Source organism: Rhinolophus sinicus, chromosome 1 (assembly GCF_057876585.1).
Source record: "Rhinolophus sinicus isolate RSI-liver-muscle chromosome 1, RSI-T2T, whole genome shotgun sequence".
Lineage (NCBI taxonomy): Eukaryota > Metazoa > Chordata > Mammalia > Chiroptera > Rhinolophidae > Rhinolophus > Rhinolophus sinicus.
In genome coordinates, this window is record NC_142501.1 from 131,042,898 (window position 1) to 131,059,527 (window position 16,630).

At 38.3% G+C, this 16,630-nt stretch overlaps 1 protein-coding gene across 1 annotated transcript in view; it reads left to right on the forward strand.

Moving 5' to 3' along the window:
• The first annotated feature begins 5,761 nt into the window (after nucleotides 1-5,761).
• CCDC7 (coiled-coil domain containing 7) overlaps nucleotides 5,762-16,630 on the forward strand; it is a 152,353-nt gene continuing 141,484 nt past the window's right edge. The window contains exons 1-3 of the mRNA XM_088794113.1: nucleotides 5,762-6,040; nucleotides 7,196-7,288; nucleotides 13,530-13,613. Of these exons, the coding sequence (XP_088650239.1) occupies nucleotides 5,762-6,040; nucleotides 7,196-7,288; nucleotides 13,530-13,613 (456 nt within the window). The remainder of the gene's footprint in view (nucleotides 6,041-7,195; nucleotides 7,289-13,529; nucleotides 13,614-16,630) is intronic.

Genomic DNA, 16,630 nt, shown 5'->3' on the forward strand with positions numbered 1-16,630 from the left:
AACTTCCCTCTTAGGGACTGCCTTCGTGGCATCCCGTAGATTTTGGGTCGTCATGTTTTCATTTTCGTTTGTCTCGAGATATCTTTTGATTTCTTCCTTGATCTCCTGCTTGATTATTTAGTAACATGTTATTCAGCCTCCATGAATTGGTGTGTCTTCCAGTTTTTTTCCTGTAGTTCATTTCTAATTTCATAGCACTGTGGTCAGAGAAGACAATCGGTATGATTTCAATTTTCTTAAATTTATCAAGACTTGTTTTTTGGCCTTACATATGGTCTATCTTGGAAAATGTTCCATGTGCGCTTGAGAAGAACGTGTATTCTGCAGCATTGGGGTGGAATGCTCTAAAAATATCGGTTAAATCCAAGTGGTCCAATGTGTCATTTAAGGCTGTTGTTTCCGTATTGATTTTCTGTCTGGAAGACCTGTCCCTTGTTGTCAGAGGTGTGTTGAAGTCCCCTACTATGATAGTGTTACTGTTGATCTCTGTCTTTATGTCAGTCAATATCTGTTTTATATATTTAGGTGCTCCTATGTTGGGTGCATAGATGTTTACTAGGGTTATGTCCTCTTGTCGGATCAATCCCTTTATTATTATATAGTGCCCATCTTTGTCTTTTAATATTTTCTTTATTTTAAAGTCTATTTTGTCAGAAATAAATATTGCAACTCCAGCTTTTTTATCATTTCCATTTGCATGAAATATCTTACTCCAACCCTTCACTTTCAGCCTGTGTGTGTCTTTTGATCTGAGGTGAGTCTCTTGTATACAGCATATACAAGGGTCTTGCTTTCTTATCCACTCAGCCACCCTGTGTCTCTTGATTGGAGCATTTAATCCGTTTACATTTAAAGTGATTATTGATAGGTACATAGTTATTGCCGTTTTTAAATTTGTAGTTAGATTGTTTTCATCTTTCTTCTATTTACAGAAGTCCTTTCAGTATTTCTTGCAATGCTGGCTTGGTAGTAATAAATTCCTTTAGCTTATTCTTTTCTGGGAAGCTCTTTATCTCTCCATCAACTTTAAATGATAGCCTTGCTGGATAAAGCAACCTAGGTTGTAGGCCTTTGTTTTCCATCACTTTGAGCATCTTCTGACACTCCCTCCTGGCCTTCAATGTTTCTGCAGAAAAGTCATTTGATAGTCTTATGGGAGTTCCCTGTGTGTAACCCGCTGTCTTTCTCTTGCTGCTTTTAGGATTCTCTCTTTGTCTTTGACCTTTGCCATTTTAACTATAATGTGTCTTGGTGTGGACCTGTTTGGGTTTATCCTGGTTGGAACTCTCTGCACTTCCTGGGCTTGTATGTTGGTTTCCTTCATCAGGTTAGGGAAGTTTTTGGACATTATTACTTCAAATATGTTCTCAATCCCTTGCTTCCTCTCTTCACCTTCTGGTATTCCTATGATACACATGTTGTTGCGCTTGATGTTATCCCAGAGGTCTCTTAAACCATCTTCATTGTTTTTAATTCTTTTTTCTTTCTGTTGTCCTGTTTGGGTGATCTCTGCTAACTTGTCTTCTAAGTCGCTGATTCGATCCTCTGCTTCATGTAACCTGCTGTTAATTCCTTCAAGTGAGTTCTTTATTTCAGTAATTGTGTTCTTTAATTCTAATTGGTTGTTCGTTATGATTTCTACATCCTTCTTTATGTCGTCTCTAAGCTCCTTAAACATTCTTAACATCAGTTTTCTGAACTCTGTCTCTGATAGGTTGGTTGCCTCTGTTTCATTTGGTTCCATCTCTGGAGATTTCTTCTGTTCTTTTATTTGGGACATGTTTCTTTGTTTCCCCATTCTGGCTGACTCTCTGTGTTTGCTTTGATGTATTAGGTAGATCCCCTAGAGTTCTTAGTTCTTGCTGGGTTATCTTATGTAGTATGTGTCCTTTATATTTGACTTGCACTACTTCATTCTTCTCCTCTGCATGTGCTCCAAAGGTGACTCTTGTGTTGTGTATATTGTCCTGTTAAAGAAGATCTTTAATTGCTTTTCGCTTTTGAGTAAGTGGGGTTAACTCCTAGGCTGACTAGTTGTGATACTTGGCTCTGCCCACTGCAGGGTGTTCTGCTGCGTGAGGGTTGACCGCTTAAATGTGGTTTGGCCTCTATGGGCTCTTGTGCCTGTAGAGAATTCCCTCTGGGTGTGTCACTTGTGGGTCAAACCCCAGTAGTAATCTGGTTTGGTCTGGAGTTGGCCTCCGGGTATGTTGAATCTTGTGCCTCTTAAGCTGGGCCCTGGTAGGGCAATTTCAGAACAAAGCAAATCACCAAGCACAATAACAACAACAACATCAAAGAAAAAATCAAATACATTCACATGTAAAAACAACCGACAACCCCCACTCAACACAGGCAAAGATATCAAAGATATAAAGACAAAACAAAACAAAACAAAACAAAAAAGCAGCACCAGTCTTGGCTTAAGCCCACCAAGTAATCTCCAGGTTGTCCTCTGCTGTACCAAAGAGTCCCCTGCCTATTGTGCAGGCAGAGCCGGTCATCTGGTGCCCAGAGTGACGTTGGGACTGCAGATTTAGATGCGTGGGGCTGAGGGTCTGGATGGTAGTTTTTATAAAGCCAGTGCAGTTTCTGCCTTGCCTGCACATATGCACACTGAGGGTAGCACCACCAGCCCTGTGTCCAGTTCTCCTGAGTTTTAGGGCACTTCTTCCATGTGCGTGTGTGTGGTCGGCGGGAGATTTCTGAGCTGCTGAAAGCTGGGAGCTGCAACTGTCACTTACTGCTGATCCCTGGGAGTGCCTCCGCAGTTATAAGTGTCCCGCCCTAGGCAGGCCAGAAAGGGTGGGGGCTGGGGATGGAGGGGTCTTCTCTTTCCCAGCCCAGCCGTGTCACACTCTTCCCACAGGCCAGAAAAGGTGGTGGCTGGGGGTGGAGGAGTCTCTTCTCTCCTAGCCCAGCAAAAATCACACTCTTCCCAGCCTCTTCCCTGGGTCAGAGCAGCCCACCAGTGTTTCCAGAGCCTGACCACTAAGACTCCTCTGTAATCTGACACTACTCCTCAGTTCAGGGGCCAGTTTAAGTCTCTGGAATGGCGGGGGTAGGATTGGAAGAGCGGGGGGAGGGGCCCCGGTATGGAGTTTGTGTCCTTTGTCCAGCCTAGGGCCCAACTGGAGGTATCAGCTGAGGTTATTGCCTCAAATGCTGGATATGTTCCCCCTCAGCGGGAGAGATCAGCTGTGGGATGCAGGGAAAGAGCCCACCTCCTGGCTTTTGTGTTCTCTGTTCCATCCTGGGATCCCCTGCGTCTCTGCAGCTGTGGATGTCGGCCTTGTTTCCACCACCGCAGATGTAGGCCACGTCTCCACTCCGCTCCCTTCCCTCTTCCCCTGCTCGCTCACTTTGCCCACCTGCAAGTAATCCTTGCACGAGTCTCTTAGCTGTTCTGCGTGATGAGCAGAGAGTCCTTTGATGGGTTATAAATAAGGTTATATCCTTCTGATAAGATCCGGAGGAGAACTCAGAAAGTGCTCCCCGCTGCCGCCATTCCTATGATGTCACTCCATTATTCTTATATCACTCTTTCTGATGGAGTCAGAAAGTTCTTGTAGAGTTCTTTCATTTCTTTTAAGTCTCAAGTGTCTTTATTCTTCCAGCCGTGTCATTTCCAGGTTTCAGTCTTCGATGTCACTGATTCTTTCCGCCATCTGGTCAACTCTACTAACCTAAGCTGGCTATTTCATTCTTCATTTCTTCTATTGAGTTCTTAGTCTTCAGAAATTCTATTTTGTTCTTTGTTAAAATTTCAGTCTTTTTGGTAAAATGTTCATGTTGTTCTTTGATTGTGTTTCTGAGTTCATTGAACTGCCTTTCTGTGTTTTCTTGCATCTCATTGAGTTTTTTCAGAACTGCAATCTTGAATTCTCTGTTATCTAAGTCACATATTTCCATATATTTAAGTTCATTTTCTGGAGACTTTTCACTTTCTTTCTGAGCTGTCTTGTTGCCTGGGTTATTCATAGCAATTAATGATTTATATTTCTCTTCCTAGACATCTACAAGAGTGGGTTCTGCAACAGGTTGATAGGAAGAGGTCTTTCTTTTGTTTTCCAGTACTTTTTGGTAGAATGTTTTATTTTCTCTCCGACTGCAGCCTATTTTTTCTCTCTCACATTTAGTGCTATGTTTTCTCTGCACTATTCCGGCTTCTCACACAATGGGGGGATTCCCTGTAAGCTGGGCTTCTCCTCTGTTAACAGTTCACCTGGGTCATAGGGCGCCACCTCTGTGGGGGGATGCGGAGAGCTTTTGAAGTTACAAAGTTCTTCCTGCACCAGATTCAGAGCCCATGTGTTTCAGCAATTCTGTTTACTCCTGCAGGGATCACCCAGATAGGTGGGGACAGGGGCGGGGTGAGTTGTGAGAGGTGGCCCAGAGCAATGGCGGTGACCACCACCACAGCCAGTCCTGCTTCCGCAGCTCCCTCCCCTTTGCCAGAACTAGTTGGGTTGCGAATCTGTGTCTGCGGACCACAGTTCTCAGTATTGCAAATATTCTGTTCTTTTGATCTGACACTGCTACTGTTCTGTTTCTAGCACTGGGCAGGTGGGGTGGGACGAGCTCTGGGAGGGTAGGGAGGGGTCAGCTAATCTCAGTACCTAAGGCTTCCATTCTCTGCGACAGTGAGGGCTTAAACCACCGTTTTCAGCCTCTGTCCCTCAGTCTTTGCTTCGAGGTCTCTGCCATGACCATTGAGTTCAGCTGTTATATGCTGTCCCCTCAGCCCTGTGGGCCATAAATGGAGCCCTAGGTCTGAGTTCTTCCCTCTCCCGCAGCTGCGGTAGTTCCGGGATGCAGCGAGCTCGGAGGACTGAGCTAGGTCTGCGTCCTGCGCCCGGGCAGCTCCGTCTCCGCACTTCTCTCTTCCCTCCTCCCCTGCTCACGCGTTTGGTACACCTTTAGGTGAATTCAATAGTGGGCCTCTTCATCTTGCCTGTCTGCTGTGCAGGGAGTCCTTTGTGGAGTTATAGTTCTATTTATTGTAAATTCCAGGGAAGATTTCCAGAGGCTCACCTCACACTGCCATTTTGATGACATCTCCCTCAGACACTTCTGATTACGGTGTACTACTGCTTGAGCAACGTTGACCAGTCCACTTGTATACATTTTTTTTGGCACTCCTGGTATATATATCGTGTGTGTGTGTGTGTGTGTGTGTGTGTGTATAGAGCGAGAGCGAGCCCAAAAAATGTGTACACATTTTAAGGAAAAAACTGTATTAAAATATGCTGATGGTAACCACTTTGAGTACCTCTTATAATTGCAGAAGTCAAATGTGACTTGTGTTCATCTTTTGTTATTGGTATATATTGAGTATTTCAATTTTACTATATATATATATATATATATATATATATATATATATATATATATATATTACATATTAGCTTAAAAATGGCAGAAAGCTAAGAATAAAATTTTAAAGTTTTCTAAATATATTCTCTTACTGTTGCCACTCTCTTCTTCTCTCCTGTCAGCTCCCATCCTAAATGCCCTTATATAAATCAGTCTTCAGCCACCTCTAGGGGTTTCTTACAGTTCTTAAGAATTTGTTGTTATTATGTTGTTAGGAATGTTTCTTTTTTCATTTTGTAATTTCTCTAGACTTGATTTTGGGATTCACTATCTTTATGTCAACTGATAATCCTGCTATCATATAAAATCTGAAATCTTAATGTTTTATTCACAGGGAGAAGTAAAATTTTTTCACCTGTAATTTGGAAGCTAAGTAAATAACAAAATGAAGCCAGTAAAGCATCTGTCAGCCTATAGTAATAAATTGACAAGTGTTCCAGAACTAAGTTACAAAAAAAGATTGTTTAATTCACCATTGTCACCTAAGCCAAAGGAAAAACATAGTGTAAAAGTAGTACGTGATAAACTTGAACCCATGGTCTTAAGATCTCCACCAACAGGAGAATCCGTTGTGAGGTTTGCTTTGCCCATTCCATCAAGTAAGACAAAGGAGTTAATAGCAGAAGATGAATTGCTCAGGAAGATTACCAAACATCTGAAGATGGTAAGACACTTGTTGGTCCCTGTGTTTGGGGGTCCCCATCCAATTCCCCGGGTTTAGTGATTTGCTAGGAGGAATCACTAGATTCAGCATATAGTCGTAGTAATGAGTAATATTTATTGTAATGAAAGGATACAAAACAAAATCAGCAAAAGGAAAAGGCTCATGGGTGAAATCTAGAGGAAACCAGGTCCAAGCTTCAAAGATTTCTCTTCCTGTGGAGTCACACTGGATATGCTTGATTCTTCCAACAACAAATTGTGACAACACATGTCAAATGTCTACCAGGGAAGTTTATTAGAGACGCAGTTCCCTGGGTTTTATTGGAGATTGGTCACATACTTGGTCTATCATATATCAAAATTCCAGACTCCCTGAAGGAGAGTAGGTGTTTGGCATAAATCATTGTTTGTACAAACAGTTTAGGGGCAGTGAATCACTGTAATTAGTTACTGATTAGTGGGGACTCTTAAAATTTTAAGTTCTGAGATGCACACAGATCTTTCTAAGGATAGGCTTTTCTAAGTCTCATGCCTGCTCTGTTAACGCTTCACTACAGTTTAGAAAGTTTAGCTCTTAGTTTTGGGAAAGAAATATCCCTTTCTGTGGGTTTCTTTTTGCACAGTGATCCAGAATTGAATTGTAAAGGTACCAAATGCCAAGTGAAAACAATGAGGAATAGCATAAATATAAAAAGAATATAGTTTGTCAAACTTCCAAAATAAAGGGTTTCTCAAAGTTTGAGGGGTTCAGAGAATTTTCTTTAAAAATGTATTACTTTCTGGTCTCCATCTCTCTAGTTTCCCCACTCTCTTCAAAGAACAAAGTCGGGTCAGTTAGATTTTGAGGAATACTTTGGTGGTAAGTCGAGACGATGCTTCAGTTATTCATAGGCAGACCCTCTCCTTGTCAACACAGAAATGGACGTGTTATAGGGCCTCTCTTCACGATTAGGAAGTAGGTTCAAGGACTGCTGCTCATCACTTCTTCATGATGATATGAGATGCAGAGTAAGATGGAAAACTTAAGTTTATGGCACTGGCAGAAATAAGTCTTACTGCCAAAAAAGTCCTGACGTGGTTTATTTGACATCTTTTTACATTTAATATAATAATTTTAAACTATCAAAGTATTGAATTTGCTTTGATTTTCTCTTAGGTGGTTTCTTCTTTGGAAGAAACCTATGGAGTTAGTACTGAAAATGCGGAAAAACCAGTTGTGAAACCTGAACATGAAAAGTTATCTTTCTCTGTAAGTATATATAACCCTAATGCAGAGACATCAACAGTGAAAAGAGCTAAGATTTCCTTTTGGAGTCCACATATGTTCACTGAATGAATTCCCCATCCAGGAGAATGATCCTCTTAGGAAACTTGAAAATAGTGTACTGATTTTTCCATCCTCTGCCAACACTTAAAGTTTAATTAAGGTGCATGTGTGTTTGTGTGCGTGTGTGTGTATGTGTAAATATACATGTATATCTTGAGCCTATTTGTAATGCTAATGTTTCTCCTGTTTAATTTTTAAACATGTAGTTGATTGTTAGTTTTAGATGTATATGAGTATTCTTTATCACGTTAACAAAGTTTTCTTCGATTTCTAGTTTTCTGAATAAAAAAACAATAAAGAGGTTATTGAATTTTAACAAATGTCTTTGTTGTATATAATTGAAATAACTATTAAAGTCATTATTTGGTTCTCCTTTAATCCATTAATGAATTATTTTACATACTTTAAAAATATTCAACTGTACTTTAATACACTTACTCATAGAGTATTTTTTGTCTATTTTATAATTAGTTTTGTTAGTTAGGGATTGAGTTTGACTCCTGGTAATAAAACACCTATATTGAGTCTTTCAATCCATGAACATGGTGTGTCTTTCTCCATTTATTTAGGTCTTATTTGATTTCTTTTATCAGCATTTTATAATTTTCAGCGTACAAATCCTGCGTGTGATTTGTTAGATTTATACATTAATATTTCATTTTTTGGGGAATGATTTTCAATGGCATTATGTTTTAAATTTTAGTTTCCACATGTTTGTTACTGGTATATAGAAATATGATTAATTTTTGTTTGTTGATCTTATATCTTGCAACCTTGCTCAGTGTACTTTTTAGCTCTAGGAGTTTTTCTGTAGATTCCTTGGGATTTTCTACATAGGCAATTATGTCACCTTCAAATAGGGACAATTTTACTTCTCCTGTCCAATAGGAATGTTTTTTATTTTCTTTCTGTTGACTTGTGCTGCCTCTGGCTCCCAGTATTATATTTAATAATAGTGATGAGTATGGACATCCTTGACTCATTCTGATTGTTACTTCCAGACAAGGGTGGAAGTTCAGTTCTCTGCTTGGCTCCACCAACACTATTGTGGTAGGTGAGTTGGAGTGCTACCTACTACTGCTATTTGGTGGAAATTCACTCTCCAGCCCCACTGACACCACCCTGGTGGGGAATAAGGAAAGCCAACTTTCACGGCCACATTATTTTGCAGTCCTAGTCACACAGGTGGGGCGGTGGTACAGTTGTTTTCTTGGTGTTTGGCTCAAGTAGGATAAGTATTGTCAAAAAATTTTGTTTTATGACAGAGATCCCCTTTCACCGTTCTCTGGCTTTTCTTAGGGTTTTTGTTTGTTTGTTTGTTTTTTGGTCTGTGCTTACTGGCAGTTCCAGGTTGCAGTTTTTTCCAGGGCTCCATTCATTTTGTGTATGTAAAATGAAAACCTAAGGAACTCACTATTCCTAAGGTCCTGAGAGCCCTGCTTTCTCTTTTCACCTTTCAGAATTTTCCAGTGTTTGTTTGTTGTGTTACGTCTAGGGTATTTTAGTTGTAGGAGGGAAGATTAGAGGAACGGGCCTAGTCTATCATAGCCAGAACTGGAAATCCAAAATTGTTTTTTATCTTTGATATAGTTCCATGTTCTGATGTCTGCTTTGTCTGATACCAGCTTTCTGATGATTAGTCATTGCATATTATACCTTCTTTCAAATTGTTACTTGCAAACTATCTATGACTGAGTATTTACTGTGTCTCTTTGAAACATATAGTTGAGTCTTGCTTTTTTATAACAGTGTCAATCTCTGTCTTTTAATTGGTGTGTTTAGTTCATTTACAGTTAATTATACAATTAAATATCATATAATTAATTTATTATAATGAAATGTTAATGACATAATGTGAAGTCAGTTTACTATCCTGCTATTTGCTTTCTTTTTGTCCCGTATGTTCTTTGTTCCTTTACTCTTTGTCCCATATGTTCTTTGTTCTATGTGGGTAAATTATGTATTTTTTAGTATTTCATTGTATTTCTTTTCTCGGCTTTTTAGCTATGTCTTTTTTGTGCTTTCTCTAGGGAATTCAGTATGTATCTGAAACGTTACAAGCTATCTTGAATAAATAGTATACAGCTTCATTTCTAATGTGAAAAGTGTATAGCAGTATAATTCTATTTATCTTACTTCTGTTTTTGTGCTATTGTTGTTATATTATTGTTTCCCCTTTTTTCTGACTGCTTTAGATTTTCTATTTTTTGGGTTTCAGCAGTTTAAGTATGCCTAAGTGAGGTCTTCAGTGTATTTGTTCTGTTGGAGTCCATCAAGCTTTGAGTTGATGTTTTTTATCAGATTTGGAAAATTTTGTTCATTATTTCTTCAGATATATTACTGCCTCCCTTCCCTATTTTTATGACATTTCAATTACACATATATTAGACTGCTTGATACTGTGTAAAAAGTCACACACTATTCACTTATTTCAACGTTTCCTCTTTCCGTGCTGCAGTTTGAACAATATATATTACCCTGTCTTCAAGTTCACCAATACCTTCTGTGATGTCTGATGTGTTGTTAAGCTGTATCCAATGAACATGTTATTTCAAATATTGTAATTTTCACCTTTAGGATTATCTTTTGGTTTCTTTTTAGGGGTTTTCATATCTTGCCTTCTGTTATCCACCTCTTCACCTAGTCTGTCTTTTCCTGTAAGTTCTTTTATTAAAAATTGAGTTTTAAATATTTCTTATCTGCTAATTACAATGTCAGGGTCATCGGTGTGTTTGCTTCTGCTATTTTTCTTTTGATTATGGCTCATATTTTTTGTTATTCATTTTATAATTTTTTTTAGTGGATCCCAAGCATTGTATTTAGTAGAACATTGGAAATTGTGGTACAATATTTTGTTTTCTTGAGAATGCTTGCCCTTTCCCATCAGGCATTTAGGGTGAAGGCCTAATCATTCTCATTTCTCTAAGAACTGAGTTGAGCAGGAACTGATCCATATGTTCAATTAGGTTGCGTTCTTGTTTGATTTGTCTAATCCATAGTATCTCCTATTGCTGCTTCCCCTGAAGGGCTGATTTCTTTGATCTTGTCAGTATTTTAGCTGGCAGGAGTTTGGGCTTCAAATTTAAATAGTTTTGGTTCACAATTTCGTTCAATCCTGGCAGAGTTTCAAAATACAATTACTACAAGAACACGCAGAATGAGATTTTTCTGCTTTTTAGCTCCTCCTTTTATGTAGTCGTGTAATTGCCACCACAGTGAAACAGTAAAACATTTTTATTATCCCAAAAATCTCCTTTGCAGTCAATTTTCTTCTACCCTGGCTCCAGATAACCACTGATCTGTCACTATAGTATTGCCTTTTTTAGAATTTCATATAAATAAAATCACACAGTATGTAGCCTTATTTATCTAGCTTCCCCTTTCACCATAATGGTTTTGAGATTCACGTTGTTCTAGATGTCAGTGTTTTATTCCTTTTATTGTGAAGAGTATTCCATTTCATGGCTAAAGCACAATTTGTTTATCCTTTCACCAGTTAATAAACATTTGGGTTGTTGGATCCAGTAGGTAATTTGGCTATTATAAATGAAGATTTTATGAACATTTGTGCACAAGTCTTTGTGAAGACATATGTGCTCATTAATCTTGGATAATTATTTAGGAGTAGAGCTGGTGGGTTATATTTTAAGTATGTGTTTAACTTTATGAGAAATTGCCAACCTGTTTCCCAACATGGCAGTACCCTACCAGCTCTGTATAAAAGTTCCAGTGGCCCCACATCCTTACCAAAATTAGTGTGGTCAGTCTTTCTAATTGTGACCTTTCCTAATGGGTATGCAGTCTTCATTTTCTGCCACTTTCTTAGCAAAATTCAGATGAGGGGTGTTTGGTGAGAGAAACAACTAACTTTTTCATAATTAAAATTTTAAATATCCTTATCTCTGGCTACTACCTCCTCTTATACTTCCCGTTTAGTCTACCTAATATTCTGACTCCCAAATCCTTTGATTCTACTGGGTACTATAATCCAGTGGTTCTGCTACTTTTTACTGTCCCAAATCCTCCTTGTGTTTTTATTTACCTAGATCAGACTCCATGGTCCATTGTTATTGCTCCCTTGCATATGTAGTTAATGCTTTTGCCCTGTCCTTTATTGACCTTATTTTGTTAAACTGCAACCCTGATCTAATTAATCTCTCTCTATCATCTCTATATTTGTGACATGTGAATGTGGGTGAAAGAAAATCCCCAAGTATGCTAATGGTCTCATTTTACCTTTGTGGTTAGTAACTCTAGTTTATTCATCTTCCCACTCTCTTAAATGCCTATTGTGATTTCCCCCCTCTGGTATAGGTCTTTACTGTGATAAAAAAATATATGAACCTATGACTATGTTTAAAATGCAGCATTGAGGGAACATATTCCTCAGGGAGAACATTATATGAGAACCCTAACTGTATATAAGCATCTGAGATTTGTTTATCATGGGTCAATTCTATGATTTACAAATCACTGGTCTTCTAGAAGAGCTTCAATTATTGTGACACTTTAATTTGTAGCTATTTTTTCCTTAAAGTTTTCTCTTAACTATTAAGTGGCAAGTATAATCAGAAGTCATAATTAGCATTCACTTTTTTAACACAGAGATATTTGTAAAGTATACACACAGTGGTTACCTTTTTTTGGCCACCCATTATATTTCAGGAGTCTAAGGCTGAGATGCTTGATTTTTTTCAACTGTGTAGAGGACAATAAAAGACATAACTGGACCTATGTCATTAATGGGCCATTCCTCAGAATATACTTTCTTTCACACTTTCAGGAAGAATTTGCTAGTATAGCATTTGGAGCATGGTTTCTTTTCTTATATGTTTGAAGGAACATAATTTACATGCATAAAATTATTTTCAAAGGTAGTTAAGTATGCTAAAATATATGAGGTCAGACAATTAAGTTCGTGAACTCATCCTAGAAAAAGTGCTACATACCTCATTGCTGAATATCACTAAGGTCACCCCTGAAATACTCCCCTTGGGAAGCTATGCACCAATGCCAGCACTTAATCCACCCTTCAAAGCAATTTTGGAACTCTTTTTCTGGAATGACCACCAGAACTGTCATCGTTTTACCCTTGATTTCCTGAAAGTTATCAAAATGTCTTTCTTTCAATATTTCCTTTATCTTCAGGTAAAGAAAGAAGTCACTGGGGGCCAGATCAGGTGAGTAGGGAGGGTGTTCCAATACAGTTATTTGTTTACTGGCTAAAAATTCCCTCACAGACAGTGCCGTGTGAGCTGGTGCATTGTCGTGATGCAAGAGCCATGAATTTTTGCAGACAAGTTCAGGTCATTTTCGTCTAACTTTTTCATGCAGCCTTTTTAGCACTTCCAAATAGTAAACTTGATTAACTGTTCATCTAGTTGGTACAAATTCATAATGAATAATCTGATATCAAATAATCTGATACACCCATGTGTCATCACCAGTGGTAATAATACAGTTCAGAACATCGTCTTGCCTCTCCAAAAGTTCTTGGCAAACTTTGATTCTCCTTTGCTTTTGTTCATCAGTGAGCTCCTTTGGAACCATTTTTGCACATACCTTTCTCACGCCAAGATTTTTAGTTAAGATTTTCCTGTTTCTCTATTGATGTTTACTTGGTCTGCTATGCTTCTCACAGTCAGCCGATGATTTTGATGCACAATTCGATGAATTTTTGCAATGTTTTTGTCAGTTCTGCTCGTTACGGGCCGCCCTGAACTCTCTTCATCAGTGATGCATTCTCTCCCCCTCAGAAAAATGTTTAATCCATTTGTATACTGCCATTTTCTTCATGGTATTATCCCCATAAACCTGGACTAACGTGTTCCTGATTTCACTTCCACCCTTGCCAAGTTTACAAGGTATTTAATGGTTGTTCGTTGCTCTAATTCAAGCTTAGACATTTTTACCATGGAACACAAAAACACCCAACAACAGTAATGAACGCCACTCGGCAAGATAACCACCACACGTCAACAGGAACACAGCTGTGAGACACTGATATACCAAGGTTATGAAACCTTATTGAGCTGTTTGTACAGTGCTGCCAATGAAAGCGCATGGTGGCAAATTCGCGAACTTAATTGTCAGAACTTGTAGATGACTGTGCATATAAATTCTGAAATAAAAGTAACTTTTTATTTTGTTATTCTTTTCAAAGGTTGGGGATGATCTGCATTCATTTTTGTTATGTTGTTCACAATTTGCTGCTCAATTAGAAGAAGCAGTTGAGGAGGAACATCATGTATGTATTTTGTGTAAACTGCCCAGTATAAAATGTTACTTAATATTTTAATAATTTTAATTATTAGTAATCAATATTAATCAATAAAACAACAATATTAATTATATATAGTAAAATTAAATGTTATTAACAATAATTTTAATAATAAAATATTTAAAGTTATATTGGTTTTTTGACTTGAATGTGATAATAGTCAGTATTATTAGTCTAGATACAATGCCTTAAGTAATTATAAAGGACATTAGAAAGCATTATTTATTTTTCTTTCTTTTTTTGTAGTTGTTATTTTATTTTATTTTATTTTTAACACTTTATTTTGACATTCAATATTATTTTAATTTCAGTTGTACAGCATAGTAGTTAGACATTTATATAATTTAAGAAGTGAACCCCCTGACTAGTCTAGTATACACATGACACTATGCATAGTTATTACCATATTATTAAGTATATTCTTAATGCTTTACTTTATATCCCCATGACTATTTTGTAACTACCAATTAGTACTTCTTAATCTCTTCTTTTTTCATTCTGCCACCCAACCCCCTTTCCATCTGTTAACCCAATAAATCTAATACCCATTTGACACCATACATAGTTATTACAATATTATTGACTATATTCCTTGTGCTATATCCTATATCCCCATGACTACTGTGTAACAACCAATTTGTACTTCTTAATCTCTTCCCCTTTTTCACTCACTCCCAAACCCCCTCCTATCTGGGAATCATCAAAATGTTCTCTGTATCTATGAGTTTCTTTGTTTTGTTTGTTTGTTTCTTAGATTCCACATATAAGTGAAATCACATTGTATGTTTCTTTCTCTGTCTGACATACTTCACTCAGCAAAACCCCTCCAGATCCAGCCATTCAGATGCAAAAACCCATTCCCTTCTATGGTTGAGCAATATTCCATTCTATATATGTACCACCTCCTCTTTATCTACTCATCCATCAATGGATACCCAGGCTGCCTCATCTTGGCCATTGTAAACAATGCAGCAATGAACATATGCGTGCATTTGTCCCCTTGAAGTAGCATTTTGGGTTTCTATGGGTGAATAACCAGAAGTGGGATTACTGGGTCCTTCTTTGTCTCTTGTTATAGGCTTTGTTTTGAAGTCTATTTTATCTGGTATACGTGTTGCTACCCCAGCTTTTTTTTTTTTTTTTTTTTCTATTTTCATGAAATACCTTTTTCCATCCCTTTACTTTCAGTCTCTCTGTGTCTTTTGATCTGAATTGAATCTCTTGTAGGCAGCATATGTAAGGTCTTGTTTTCTTATCCATTCAGCCACCTTGTTTTTTGATTGGAGTTTTTCATCCATTTACATTGAAAGTAATCGTTGATAGATATGCATTTACTGCCATTTTATTATTTATATTTTTGATCTTTTTTTTCTTTTCTTTTCTTTTTATCTTAAGTCCCTCTAAGATTCCTTGTAATACTGGTTTGGTAATGATTAAACTCCTTCAGCTTTTTCTTGTCTGGGAAGCTCTTTACCTGTCCTTTGATTTTAAATCATAGGTTTGCTGGGTAGAACAATCTTGGTTGTAGATTCTTACTTTTCATCACTTTGAATATTTCCTGCCAGTCCCTACTGGCAAAGTTTCTGTTGAAAATCAGCTGACCATCTTTTGGGGGCTCCCTTATAGGTAACTAACTGGTTTTCTCTTGCTGTTTTTAATATTTTCTCTGTTTTTAACTTTTGGCTTTTCTCTTGCTGCTTTTAAGATTCTCTCTTTGTCTTTAACCTTTGGCATTTTAGTTATGATGTGTCTGGGTGTGGGCGTCTTTGGATTCATCTTGTTTGGGACTCTCTGTGCTTCCTGGGCTTGTATATCTATTTCCTTTGCTATGTTAGGGAAGTTTTCAGTCATTATTTTTTCAAATAGGTTTTCAATTCCTAATTCTGTCTCTTCTCTTTCTGGTACCCCTATGATACAGATGTTGTTATGCTTGATGTTGTCCCAGAGGCCCCTTAAATTATCCTCATATTTTTGGATTCTTTTACTTTTTGCTGTTTTGATTGGGTGTTTTCTGCTACCTTATCTTCTAAATTGCCGAGTTGATCCTCTGCTTCACCTAATCTACTGTTGAGTCCCTCTAATGTAGTCTTCATTTCAGTTATTGTATTCTTTATTTCTGATTGGTTCTTTTTTATGTTTTCTATCTCTGTTTTTATGTTACTTGTTTCTTTGTTGAAGTTCTCTGTGAGATCATTGAGCATCCTTATAACCAGTGTTTGGAACTATGCACTTCTGATAGATTGCATGTCTCTTTTGTTTAGTTCTTTTTCTGGAGCTTTGTTCTGTTTTTATGTTTGGGACATGTTTCTTTTTCTCTTCATTTTGGCCTCCCTGTGTTTGTTTCTATGTATTAGGTAGGGCTGCTGTGTCTCCCCATCTTAGTAGAGTGGCTTTATGTAGTAAGTGTCCTGTGGGACCCAGTGGTGCCATCTATCTGGTCACCAGGGCTGGGTACATCTGGTGTTTCCCTTGTGTGGGTTGTATGTACCCTCCTGTTGTAGTTGAGCCTTGGTTGCTGTTTGCATGTCAATAGGAGGGATTGACCCTCAAACTGATTAGTTGTGAGAACTGCCCATGTCTACAGTGGGGGAGTTGTGGTGCAAGGGCTGACCTTAAAGTGTAGCATTCACTTTAGCAGGGTTCTGGTGCCTGGCCAGTCTGCCCTTTGGGTGTGTCATCTGTGGAGGTGGCCTAGTGATGCTCCTGCTTGGTCCAAAGCTGGCCACCAGGCATGCCAAACCTGGGGCCTCCTGGGAGGGGATCTGTTGCACTCCAAATTTAGTTGCAGCCTGCTCCTTACCTGGGGCCACCTGGTATGAGCCACAAAGCAATTCACATATGGCTGCAACTCACACTGGGCTTGGAAGTGCCTTAAGAGGGCAGTCTGCAAACTGAGGTTGGCTGTTGTAAGTGCTGGGCTTATGGCTGCTCAGCCAGAGGTATGGGACACGCTGAAGCCAGATGCTGCTTGTTTGGGTTTTGTG